Source organism: Macaca mulatta, chromosome 2, assembly GCF_049350105.2.
Source record: "Macaca mulatta isolate MMU2019108-1 chromosome 2, T2T-MMU8v2.0, whole genome shotgun sequence".
NCBI lineage: Eukaryota > Metazoa > Chordata > Mammalia > Primates > Cercopithecidae > Macaca > Macaca mulatta.
Window position 1 is genome coordinate 101339933 of NC_133407.1, and position 14347 is coordinate 101354279.

The window sequence follows — 14347 nt, forward strand, 5'->3', positions numbered from 1 at the left end:
CCAGCCACCTGGTACCCACTGCTGCCAGCAACCCTATCCCCTCCAGTGATGAGGCTGCCTTATGCATGGGCACCCCTAGAGACCAAAGATCAGCCCACCTAGAGGCTGTCACCACTGAAGACCCTGCTCCCTCCAGCAGCAGAGCTACCATGTACCTCAAAAAGTCCCCAGGGACCAAGGACCTGCCCACTTAGCACCCACTGCTGCCAGCAACCCTGCCCCATCCAGTAGTGGAGATATAGCATGTGTATATGTCCCCCAAGGACTGAGGACTGGTTTACCTAGCACACACCACCTCTGCTAATCCCACCCCCTCCAGAGGTAGAGACATCACATGCTGTGTTCCTCAGGGACTAGTGCCCACCACAGCTGGCAATGGCACTCCTGTAATCAGTAAAGCTGTTGTTCCAGGTAAGCACCCTCCCATAATCCGAGAACTGACCACCAGTGGACACTTACCACCAGCAAAACTACACTATTGCCTCCACAAATGTCCAGTCCATGCCACTGTGGCACTCAAATACTGCTGATGCTGTCAAAAATCACACAGAGACTACATAACTGTTATTGCTTCTCAGCCTTTTGTCTAAGATCGAGTGTGGAGACTACACTACTGCACCCACTCAGAACCAAAGCCAAAGCACCTTACACAATCAACACTATAGGTCACAACTACAGGAAAAAAGTCTTTCCCAATCAAAGCTACTCCATGAAATTGGGAGAGGTGACTGTTTCACCAGATGCACAGATATCAACCTAGGAACACAAGAAACATAAGAAAACAAGGAAACACAACATTACCAAAGGAACACAATAATTCTCCAATAACACATTGCCCAAAATGAAAGCTATCAGATGCCTAAAAAGGAACTGAAACTAATGAGCCTAAGGAATCTCAGCAAGATACAGGATAAATACAGACAATTAAATGAAATCAGGTAAACATTAACACTCTGAATGAGAAATTCAACAAAGAAATACATATTTTTTTTTTAAAGAACCAAACAGAAATCTTGAAGCTAAAAAATTCCACAAATGAAATAAAAAGTACAATAGAGAGCTTCAACAACAAACTAGAAAAAGAAGAAGAAAATAATTTCTGAACTTGGAGACAGGTCTTTTGAAATAACTCAGTCAGACTAAAAAAAGAAAAAAGGATTCAAAAAGAATAAAGAAAGCCTACGGTACTTACAGGACACCATTAAGCAAACAAATATTCACATTCTGAATGTTTAAGAAGGAAATGAGATGAAAAAGGAATAGAAAAACTATTTGATGAAATAATCACTGAAACCTTTCTAAGACTTTGGAGAAATATGGACATTTATATCCAGGACACTAAAAAATCTTCAAATACAGTCAACTCAAAAAGGTCCTCTCTGAAGCACATTATAATCAAACTGTCAAAAGTCAAACACAAGGAGAGAATTTTTAAAACAGCAAGAAAAAAATGTCAAGTCACATGTATGAAAATCCCCATTAAACTAACAGCATTTTTCTCAGCAGAAACCTTACAGGCCAGGAGAGAATGGGATGACATATTCAAAGTGCTGTAAGAAAAAAACTGCCAAGTAAGAATATCAAACCAAATAAAACTATCCTTCAGAAATGCAGAAGAAATAAAATTTTCCCCAAACTAAAACTGAGGAAATTCATTACCACTAGACCATCCTTACGAGAAATACTTAAAGGAGTCCTACACCTGGAAGCAAAAGGATGATAGCTACCATCATGAAAACACAAAAGTACAAAACTAACTGGTTGAAAAGATACACAAATGAGAAAGAAAAATAAATCAAACCTTATCACTGCAAAGATAAATGATTAGAGGAAGAAAAAAACAAAGAATTTCAAAACAACCAGAAAACAATTAACAATATGACAGGAAAAAAAATCATATTTTAATAATAACCTTGAATGTAAATAGATTAAATTTCCCAATTAAATAATATAGACTGGTTGAATGGATTAAAAAAACAAGACCCAGGCCAGGCACAGTGGCTCATGCCTGTAATCCCAGCACTTTGGGAGGCTGAGGCGGGAGGATCACTTAAAGTCAGGAGACCAGCTTGGCCAACATGGTGAAACCTGTCCCTACCAAAAATATAAAAATTAGCTGGGCATGGTGGTAGGCATCTGTAGTCCCAGGTACTCAGGAGGCCAAGGCAGGAAAATCACTTGAACCCAGCAGGTAGAGGTTGCAGTGAGCCAAGATTGTGCCACTGCACTCCAGCCTGAGAGACGGAGCAAGACTCCATCTCCAAAAAAAACCCCAAACAAACCAAGCGCCAACTGTATGCTGCCTATAAGAAACTCACTTCACTTGTAAAGACACACATAGACTGAAAGTGAAAAAATATAAAAAAGAAATCTCAATGAAATTTCTGCAAGAAAACATTGGAGAAACACTCCAGGACATTAATCTGGGCAAAAATTTCTTGAGTAATACGTCACAAGCACAAGCAACCAAAGCAAAAATGAACAAATGGGATCACATCAAGTTAAAAAGCTTCTGCACAGCAAAGGAAACAATCATCAAAGTGAAGAGACAACACAAAGAGTGGGAGAAAATATTAGAAAACTAGCCACATAACAAGAAGTTAATAACCAGAACATATAAGGAGCTCAAACACTTCTATAGGGGAAAAAAATCTAATAATCTGATCAAGAAATGAGCAAAAGGTCTGGGTGCAGTGACTCATGCCTGTAATCTCAGCACTTTGGGAGGCCGAGGCAGGATGATCACCTGAGGTCAGAAGTTCGAGACCAGCCTGACCAACACGGAGAAACCCTGTCTCTACTAAAAGTACAAAATTAGCCGGCTTGGTGGCACATACCTGTAATCCCAACTACTCGGGAGGCTGAGGCAGAAGAATCACTTCAACCTGGAAGGCAGAGTTTGTGGTGAGCTGAGATCATGCCATTGCACTCTATCCTGGGCAACAAGAGCAAAACTCCATCTCAGAAAAAAAAAAAAAAGAAAGAAAAGAAAAAAGAAATGAGCAAAAGGTTTGACTCGACATTTCTCAAAACAAGACATACAAATGGCAAACAGCATGTGAAAAAGTGCTCAACATCATTAATTATCAGAGAAATGAAAATCAAAACTACAATGAGATATTATCTCACCCCCAGTTAAAATGGCTTTTATCCAAAAGTCAGGCAATAACAAACGCTAGCAAGGATGAAGAGAAGGGAGAACCCTCGTATACTGTTGGTAAGAAGGCACATTTGTACAACCTTTATGGAGAATCATTTAGCAATCTCAAAAAACTAAAAATAGAGCTACCATATGATCCAGCAATCCCACTACTGGGTATATATCCAAAAGAAGAGAAATCAGAATATGAAAGAGACATTTGCACTCCCATGTTTGTTGCAGCACTGTTCACAATAGCCAAGATTTGGAAGTAACCTAAGTGTCCATCAACAGATGAATGGATAAAGAAAATGTGATACTTACACACAATGAAGTACTATACAGCCAAAAACAACAACAACAACAACAAAAAAACCCAGAATCCTGTCATTTGCAACAACATAGGTGGAACTGGAGGTCGTTATATTAAGTGAAACAAGCCAGGCACAGAAAGACAAACATCACATGTTCCCACTTACTTGTGGGATCTAAAAAAGCAATCGAACTCATGGATATAGAGAATAGAAGAATGGCTACCAGAAACCAGGAAGGGTAGTTGGGGGTGGGGGGAGGTAGAGATGGCTAATGAGTACAAAAAAAAATTAGAAAGAATGAATAAGACAGTCAGTATTTGATAGCACAATGGGGGGGCTATAGTTAATAATACTTTAATTGTACATTTAAAAATAATTAAAAGAGGATAATTAGATTGCTTGTAATAAAAAGGATAAATGCAAAACAAAAAGGATAACTGCTTGAGGAGATGGATACCCAATTTTTCATGATGTGATTACCATGCATTGCATGCTTGTACCAAAAGATCTCATATATCCCATAAATGAATACACCTACTATGTACCTACAAAAGTTAAAAATAAAAATAATTTTTAAAATGCCAAATGTAAATGCAAACAGAAACCAAAAACAAGCAAGAGCTTTTTACTTTAAGTCAAAAACTGTAAAAAGAGAAAAAGAGTGTCATTATATAATAATAAAGGGATCAATTCAGTAAAAGGGTATAACAATTTTAAATATATGTACCCTCAGATATACAAAGCAAATATCATTAGATCTAAAGGGAAGACAGACTCCAATACAATTAAGTTGGGGATTTCAATACCTCATTCTCAGCTTTGACCAGATAATGTAGATAGGAAATCAACAAAGAAACATCAGATTTAAACGGCAATATAGACCAAATGGACCTAACAGACATTTACAGAACATTTTATCTAACAGCTGCAGAATACACATTCTTCTCATCAGCATATAGAACATCCTCCAAGATAGACCATATGTTAGCCCTAAAAACAAGTCTCAACACATTTTTTAAAATCAAAACCATATCAAGCATCTTTTCTGACTACAATGAAATAAAACTAGAAATCAATAATAACAGAAACTTCGGAAACTGTGCAAACACATAGAAAGTAAATAACATGTTCCTGAATGATAAATGTGTCAGTGAAGAAATTAAGAAGGACGTTTAAAAATTTATTGAAACAAATGAAAATAGAAACACAACATACCAAAACCAATGGGACACATCAAAAGCATTACTAAGAGGAATGTTTATGACAATAAATGCCTACATCAAAAAAGCAGAAAGATTAAAAATAAACAAACTAATGATGCCCGTCAGGGAACTACAGAAACAAGAACCAACAAAACTCAAAATTAGCATAAGGAAATAAATAATGAAGATGAGAGCAGAAATAATGAAATTGAGACAAAAAAATACAAACCAACAAAACAAAAAGTTTTTTGAAAAGATAAAATCAACAAACCACTAACTAGACTAATTTAAATAAAAGAGAGCAACAACCCAAATAAATAAAATCAGAAATGAAAAAAACAACTGTTACCACAGGAATACAAATGATCATTAAAGACTATTATGAAACAACTATATGCCAACTAGATGAAAAGCCTGGAGGAAATGAATTCCTGGACACATGCAACCTACCAAAATTGAATTGGGAAGAAATAGAAAACCTGAACAAATCAATAGCAAGTAATGAGATTGAGGGAGAAATAAAAAGTCTCCCAACCAAGAAAAGCCTAGGACCAATGGCTTCACTGCTGAATTGCACCAGGCATTTAAATAACTAATACCAATTCCTCTCAAATTATTCCAAAAAATTAAAGGGGAAGGAATTCTTCCAAACTCATTCTACAACCCCAACATTACCCTAATGCCAAAACCAGGCAAAAACACAACCAAAAAAAGAAAGCTACAGGCCAATATCCCTGATGAACATAGATGTAAAAATTCTCAACAAAATATTAGCAAACCAGATCCAACAACATATCAAAAGGATTACACACGATGATCAAGTGGGATTTATTCCAGGAATGCAAGGATGATTCAACATATGCAAATCAATAAACAAAAGATACATCACATCAACAGAATCAAGGACAAAAACCAAATGATCATCTTAATCAATGCAGAAAAGGCATTTGATAAAATTCAACATCCTTTCATGATAAAAATTCTCAAAAAAGTAAGTACAAAAAGAACATACCTCAACACAATAAAGGCCATATATGACAAACCCACAGCTAATATCATCTTAAACAGGAGAAAGTTGAAAATTTTTCCTCTAAAAACTGGAAAAAGACAAAGATACCCACTTTCACCACTCTTACTCAACTTAGTATGGAGAATACTAGCCAGAGCATTTAGGCAAGATTAAAGAATAAAGGGCATCCAAGCTGGAAAGAAAATGTCAAATTGTCACTATTTGCAGATGATATGATCTTATACACGGAAAACTTAAAGACTTCATCAAAAAATTCTCAGAACTGATGAACAAATTCATAAAATTGTAGTATATAAAATCAATATACAAAAATCAGTAGAGGCCAGGCACAGTGGCTCACTCCTGTAATCCCAACACTTTCGGGGGCCTAAGCAGGAGGAACACTTGAGGCCAAGAATTCAAAATCAGCTTAGTCAACATGGCAAAACCCTGTCTGTACTAAAAATACAAAAATTAGCTGGGCGTGGTGGCATGGGCCTGTAATCTCAGCTACTCAGAAAGCTGGGGCATGAGAATCACTTGAATCTGGGAAGTGGAGGTTGCAGTGAGCCGAGATCATGCCCCTGTACTCCAGCCTGGACAAAAGAGTGAGGCTGTGTCGCAAAAAGAAAGGGAGGAAGGAAGGAAGGAAGGAAGGAAGGGAGGGAGGGAGGGAGGGAGGGAGGGAGGGAGGGAGGGAGGGAAGGAGGGAGGGAGGGAAGGAAATTATAAAACTCTGATGAAATAAATTGAAGAGGACATATACAAAAATGGAAAGACATCAATGTTCATATATTAAATTAATATTGTTAAAATGACCAAACTACCCGAAGTGATCTACAGATTAAATGCAATCCCTATTAAAATACCAATGACATTCTTCATAGAAATAGAAAAAATAATCCTAAAATTCATATGGAACTACAAACAACCCCAAATAGCCAAAGCAATCCTGAGCAAAAAGAACAAAGTTGGAGGCATCACACTAACCTCAAAATATACTATACAAAGCTATAGTAAACAAAACAGCATAGTACTGGCATTAGAAAAGACACATTGACCAATGGAACAGAATAGAGACCCCAGAAATAAATCCATGTATTTATAGCAAACTAATTGTTTTTTTGAAACAGGGTCTTGCACTGTCACCCAGACTGAAGTGCAATGATGTGATCTCTGCTCACTGCAATCTCAACCTCCTAGGCTCAAGCAATCCTCCCACTCGAGTAGCTAGGACTCTCAAGTAGCTAGGACTACAGGTGTGCACCACCATCCCCGGTTAATTTTTGCTTTTTTTGATAAAGACTGGGTTTTGCCATGTTGCCCTGTTTGGTCTCGAACTCCTGGGCTCAAGCAATCCACCTACCTCAGCCTCCCAAAATTGTGGGATTATAGTTGTGAGCCATTGCACCCAGTCCCCCACCACCCCCCAACCCTTTTTTTTTTTAAGACTGGATATTGCTGTGTTTCCCAGGCTGGAATGCAGTGACCACTCACAATCATAGTATACTGCAGGCCTCAAACTCCTGGGCTTAAGCAATCCTCCTATATCAGCCTTCAAGTAGCTGGGACTACAGGCATGTACCACCATGCCTGGCAATTAACTGATTTTTAACAAAGGCCCTATAACATATTGGGAAAAGAACAGTCTCTTCAATAAATGGTGCTGGGAAAACTGACTACCCATATGAAAAGGAAAGAAACTAGACTCCCTATGTCTCACTTTATACAAAAATCAATGCGAAATGGATTAAAAACCTAAATATAAAACCCAAAACTATGAAACTGCTAAAAGATAATACAGGAGAAATGCTTCAGGACATTGGCCTGGGCAAAGATTTTATGGATAAGCCCTCAAAAGCACAGGCAATGAAACCAAATATAGGCAAATTGGATTATATCAAACTAAAAAGCTTCTGCACAGAAAAGGAAACAATCAATAGAGGAATGAGACAGCCAACAGAATGAGAGAAAATATTTGCAAAGTGTTTATCCAACCAGGAATTCATATCCAGGAAGTACGAAAAACTCAAACAACTCAATAGCAAAAAAAACCCCAATAATTTTTAAATGGGCAAATGATCTGAATACACAATTCTCAAAAGAAGACATATAAATGGTCAACAAATACATGAAAAAAATGCTCAACATCACTAATCATCAGGGAAATACAGATCAAAACCACGATGAGATATCATCTCACTCCAGTTAGAATGGCTATTATGAAAAAGACAAAAACAAATGCAGAGGGTGAGGGTGCAGAGAAAAGGGAATTCATACACTATTGATAGGAATGTAAATTAGTTCAACCGTTATGGAAAACAGTGTGTAGATTTCTCAAAAAACTAAAACTACAACTACCATATGATCCAGCAATCCTACTACTACCCAAAGAACAAGAAATCAGTATGTCAAAGAGATATCTGTGCTCGCATAGTTACTGCGGCACTATTCACAGCCCCCAAGATATGGAGTCAACCTAAGTGTCCATCAAAAGAAGAATGGATAAAGAAAATGTAGTACATATACACAATGAAATACTATTCAGTCATAAAAAAGAATAAAATGTTGTCATTTGCAGCAACATGGATAGCACTGGAGGTCATTATCTTAAGTGAAATAAGTCAGGCACAGAAAGATAAATACTGCATGTTCCCAACAATATGTGAAAGATAAATAAGTTGATCTCAGAGAAGTAGAGAACAGAATAGTGTTAACTAGTGGCTGAGAAGGGTAAAGGAGAGGATTATATAGAGAGAGGTTGGTTAACACATATAAAATTACAGGTAGGCAAAAGGAATAATTTTTGGTGTTCTATATCGCTGTAGGGTGACTATGGTTAACAATAACTTATTCTATATTTTCCAATAGCTAGAAGAGTGGATATTGAATTTTCCCAAAGCAATTATTACAGATTGTATACAGGTATCAAAATATCACACTGTACCCCATATATATACAATTATTATGTGTCAATTAAAAAATACATCCACAAATTTATTGACACTTCATAAAAAAAGGAGTCATCTGGCCGGGCGCAGTGGCTCAAGCCTGTAATCCCAGCACTTTGGGAGGCCGAGACAGGCGGATCACAAGGTCAGGAGATCGAGACCATCCTGGCTAACACGGTGAAACTCCGTCTCTATTAAAAAGTACAAAAAACTAGCTGGGCGAGGTGGCGGGCACCTGTAGTCCCAGCTACTTGGGAGGCTGAGGCAGGAGAATGGCATAAACCCGGGAGGCGGAGCTTGCAGTGAGCTGAGATCTGGCCACTGCACTCCACTGCACTCCAGCCTGGGTGACAGAGCGAGACTCCGCCTCAAAAAAAAACAAAACAAAAAAAAAAAACACCGACGGCCTTAGTAACTAAGTTCTAATGAATTGACTGTGGCTTAAAGTGATACTGCATGACTTCCACTGTGAGTTAGAAAAAGCATTATAGCTTCCAACCAGATTTTTCTTCTTTTGGATGCTCATCCTTGGAACTCAGCATATTGTGAGGAACCAAACAGTGCTGTGGAAAGATCATGAATAGGTGTTCTAGCCACAGCTTCAGTTAAGGACTAGGTCAACACCAGTATCAGTCACCGGACATGTAAGAAAAGGGGTCTTCAGATGATTCCAGCCTCAATCTTGTAGCTGCCCCTGCTGATGTGAAGTGGATAGTGGAACAGAGACAATCTGTTCCCACCAAGCTCTGCATAAATTACAGATTTGGAAGTAAAGTAAGTGTTGCAACTGTTTTAAACCATTACATTTTGCGGGCGGTTAAACAGCAATAGATAAAAGGAACAGGAAAAAAGAGTGCTGAATATTGGACACTAGTTCAGAGCATATACTGCATCCTACAGGACAGTATCAAAAAGGGTTATCTCCCAGAAGGCACCATAACTAAGTCTTCAATATGTCTTCAATAAGACAAGATACTCCTCAGTGATTGAGTACACAATTAGGCCAATAAATTCTATGGGCAATAGCCCATTGCATTACTTCTTTCATTGTAGAGTGAATTTTTTGGTCGAAAGCAAAAAGCGTTAGAGAAAATGATAGTGTCTAAAGCACTAATTCCCTAGATGGTGGTGTCAGTGGAAGTACAGTGAGCAGGGGAAGCAAATCTCAATCTAGAATAAATATATTTCAGAGAGAACAAATAAGAACTCCCTCAATGATGGGAGAGGGCCAATGGCCAATGGAATGGACTTGCCTACATGTGGCTGGCTGATCCTCTTAGAGCATGGGGTATTGGTCACTGCTTCTGAACACCCAGCAGTGGCTTGGTGATCTGAACACTCAGCAGTGGCTTGGTGATCCCATGCATAGCTCCAATCCTGCTGCCATTGCCATTGTCATTGCCATTTATTTCATGATTCCACTGAGCAGGCAGTAAGGCTGAGTTTCATCACAAAGCAGTTCATTTCATCCCTATGATTCTTAAGGTTTATTCTGAGAGGCCCATCACTATATCCCTTCTGGAGTCTTCTGTCACTAGTCCCCCAATCTTGCTCTTTCCATGTCTTTGACAAACTGGCCAAAAAATTATCCTGACCCTGAATTGACCATTTCTCCTTTCAGCCAAAGTGAACATCAAAACATACTGGTGAAAATTCTGCCCACTGAAAGAACTTCACTACTTTAATATTCTTCAGGTCCAAAGCAGGTCTACAACATAACAATCAATTTTTGGCAAGTACCGGCATATTGTCCAGAGCAACATACCTGTATGGTACTTTGCACATCATAGGTGCTCGATGGACACTTAAACAATTTTTAAAATATAGACCACATTTTTTCCCTCGCTATATTTCAACAGCTTCCCATTGGTCTAAGAGACCCTGCTGGGTATGGACTCTGCATACTCCTTTCACTTCCTGTACTCTGAGCCTTGACCCTCAGTTCCTGTAATGTTCCATGCTCTCTCCTGCTACAAGATCTTTGCTCAGACTGTTCCCTCTCCTTGACTAGTTAACTCTTGACTCAAGATACTTCCTGTCTTACAATCATCTTTCTTCAGAGTACTTATTTCTGTATTAATTCCTGTCTCATCCTGGGACTCTAAGTTCTATGACTATGTGCACTCACCACTGATTCCCCAACACCTAATATAGTGCCTGGCACATATGAGGTACTATTTAATATTTTGTTAAATGAATGAATACATGAATCAGTGAATGAGTGAGCCTGTAATGATGCAGTAATTTACTTCTAAGTTATCACTGCCAGTTTTGCTTAAGCAGCTTTCTGCCATCACAATTTTTACTCCTCTAATTCACATTTCTTTATTAATTTAAGAACAAGTATTTGTCAAGACAACTTTTCTAAGCATTACTTATATACTAGCACTATGCAACAGAAATTTGTAACCACAGATGTAATTTGAAATATTCTAATATCCATATGACAAAATTTAATAATAAATTTTATTTAGCCTAATATGCCCCCAAACATCATTTCAACATGAAATCAATACAAAAAATTATTAATGAGATATTTTACATTCTTTTCTTCAAACTAGTCTTTGAAATTTGGGGGTAGTTTACAATTACGTATCTAAACTGGAACTAGCTATATTTCAAGTGCTCAAGAGCCACAGATGACTAGCAGATACAACATCAAATCCCACAGTGTAGTTCTATAGGATTCACTTTCACTAGAGAGGGCCTGATCACCCTCAGCTCCTATAATTAGTGTCAGTGAAAACCACACTTTCACCCAGAAGGACCTAACTGTTCTAGTATAAGAGATGATTTAAACTAGAACTGGGTTTTCAGTTCAGGGTTTGGAACTGAGTTGTCTCTGGGAACAATTTTAGCTGATGTACCGTTTTCACCTTCCTGTAACATCTTTTTGTCTTTTTTTTTTTTTTTTTTTTTTTTTGAACTTTTAAGTTCAGGGATACAAGTGCAGGTTTGTTATATAGGTGAACTTGTGTCATGGGGGTTTGTTGTACAGACTATTTTGTCACCCAGGTATTTTTTTTTTTTTTTTTTTTTTTTGAGACGTAGTCTCGCTCTGTCCCCCAGGCTGGAGTGCAGTGGCCGGATCTCAGCTCACTGCAAGCTCCACCTCCCAGGTTCACGCCATTCTCCTGCCTCAGCCTCCTGAGTAGCTGGGACTACAGGCGCCCGCCACCGCTCCCCGCTAATTTTTGTATTTTTTTAGTAGAGACGGAGTTTCACGTGTTAGCCAGGATGGTCTCGATCTCCTGACCTCGTGATCCGCCCATCTCGGCCTCCCAAAGTGCTGGGATTACAGGCTTGAGCCACCGCGCCCGGCCTGTCACCCAGGTATTAAGCCTAGTACCCGTTAGTTATTTTTCCTGATCCTCACCCTCCTCCCACCCTCCACCCTCCAAAAGGCCCCAGTGTGTGTTGTCCCCCTCTTTGTGTCCATGTGTTCTCATCATTTGGCTCCTACTTACGAGAACACGCCGTATTTGGTTTCCTGTTCCTTTGTTAGTTTGCTTAAGGAAACGGCCTCCAGTTCCATCATGTCCCTGCAAAGGACATGATCTCGTTCTTTTTCATGGCCCCACTTTTTATCCTTTTAATTTAAATGTATTATTTGCTCTTCCCGAAGATGGAGGCAATCTCCTTTGCAAGGACTTCTATTCTTCCCCCTTTGAGGCCAAGATACAATTCTCCGCATTTTTAGGTACTTAATAGTAAATCACTTGGTTCCCCTGCTTGTCTAGGAAGGGTTAGGAGATCGCCCAGCGCCATGTCTTGCACTGTTAATTCTTTCAGTGCTTTCATTTCGCTTGGACCTCTCGGGGAGGGCCTGGAAAAGAGAGCAAGCCAGGGTCTAGGGCCACACAGAAGTGGATTTGGATTGCTCACTCAGCCCTGAAAAGTGGCTCTCTCCCCATCAGTATTATACTTGCACAATGATTTTGTTTTTAGGTGCATCTACCTCACCACGTGGCTACCGGCCATACAGCAACGAACACCACCTAGGAAACACATATCCTGTCTACCTTCAGACCCGCCACTGATCCTTGGCCAAAGGGAAACGGGCAGAACATCCGCCCGGTCTGAGCCACCTCCGGAAGTGACGTCGGAGTGTCAACATGCAAGATGGCGGCCCATCACCGGCAGAACACAGCAGGGCGGAGGAAAGTGCAGGTATGGAAGCCCGGTTCCTCGGCCTTCCGGACGCGGCTGGCAGCTCCGGGCCCACTCCAGCTAGAAGGTGTCCGGGGCCACGGCCGGCCGGGGTAGCGGCATGGGGCGAACGGGGCGGGGCGCGGCCGGCCTTGAGGGGTGGGGCCGCGGCGCTAACGGCTTGAGGAAGGGGCGGGGGTCGGCCTGCGTGGCCCTTGGGGCCCAGGCCCGGGACCCTCGCGGGCGGCGTTCTGAGCCCGGGATTGCTGGTCGCCGCTTTTCTGTAGGAATGGACTTGCGGGGTCGGGATAGGCTAGTTCCCCGCCCACTTGCCTCCCTCTTCCCCTGCCTTTCTTCGAAGCGCTCTGCCCTCGCTGCGTCTGAGCGGAGGCCTCCAGGGGTTTCCCGGGAGGGTGGGCGTTGGAGGAGTGAGCGGCCTGTGCGGGGGCGTGGCGAGGCGGCGGAGCATCGACGGCCCTGCGGGGTTTCTGCTGAGGATTCCGCACTTGGGAGCCCCCAGCCTTCTCTTATGTTGGAGCTGTCCCCTGGGTAGGTGGAAGTGACATGAGAATGTGCGTGGGGAAATTATAATTTTAATTGGAAATTTAAGTTCGTCTTCACCATTTCTTCACCTTCAGTGTGCATCGCTGAATCTTTCTTTATTGTTTGTATAATTTATTGTCCATGTGGTAAAGAGTTGTCTAATCTTACCGTGTGTGTCTTGTGCCTTGTGCCTTTGTGAATTCACTTTTGTTTGGGGTTACGCTTAAGAGTTATTGCCACTTCGGGGAACATCACACACCGTGGCCTGTCGGGGTCTGGGGGAGGGATAGCATTAGGAGAAATACCTAATGTAAATGAGTTGATGGGTGCAGCAAATCAGCATGGCACATGTATACCTGTGTAGCAAACCTGCACGTTATGCACATATATCCTAGAACTTAAAGTATAATAATAAAAAAAGTTATTGCCATTTAATATTTTCCGTGATGCAGGGAATAAAAGCCCTCTTACAGGTGTTTGCCTGCAGGTGTATTGTATGTGGTAGTGGCAGTTTGGTGCATTTATTCTTTAAACATTTACCTAGCACTTAGAGTGGCCCCCAGAGGGGAAAAGGGATTGAAAGGTTGTAGGAATAATTTACACCTAGGCTTTCTTTATAAAACACAGCATTATATGGAGTTCTGCAGGTTGAAATCAAGTGTCAGATGAAGGTGGTTAGATAAAGGGATCCTTCAGTAAGGTAATCCCAGCAGAAGGTGGTAGGTTATAAAGTCTTCTGAGTAGTTCACATCTTGGTTTTATTGATCTCATTGATCAGCACAGTGTCTTAAGCACTCACTGTATGTTTGTTGAAATGAGTGAAATTAATGAGTCTAAACTCACTCTGTTAGGTGAGTTTTTCAGTGCATTAGTGATAGGATTTCAGTATCACCAGCATCCAAGGCAGGTAGTGAGAATGTCTCCTCTGGATGGAAATATAACTCAAAATTGTAACCTGATTGTATTACAAGTCTATAACACTATATGGTGGTATACTTCTCAGGGGAATAAGGGTAGTTCATCAGGCCTTTCAGTTTATT

The 14347-nt window shown here is 40.3% G+C and overlaps 1 protein-coding gene across 3 annotated transcripts in view; it reads left to right on the forward strand.

The window, feature by feature from the left end:
- The first annotated feature begins 12719 nt into the window (after positions 1-12719).
- The window catches only part of WDR48 (WD repeat domain 48), a 46784-nt gene continuing 45156 nt past the window's right edge, over positions 12720-14347 (forward strand). For all 3 annotated transcript variants that reach the window (XM_015131324.3, XM_015131325.3, XM_077992195.1), the window contains exon 1: positions 12720-12785. In XM_015131324.3, coding sequence (XP_014986810.1) covers positions 12738-12785 — 48 coding nt within the window. In that variant the 5' untranslated portion in view covers positions 12720-12737. The remainder of the gene's footprint in view (positions 12786-14347) is intronic.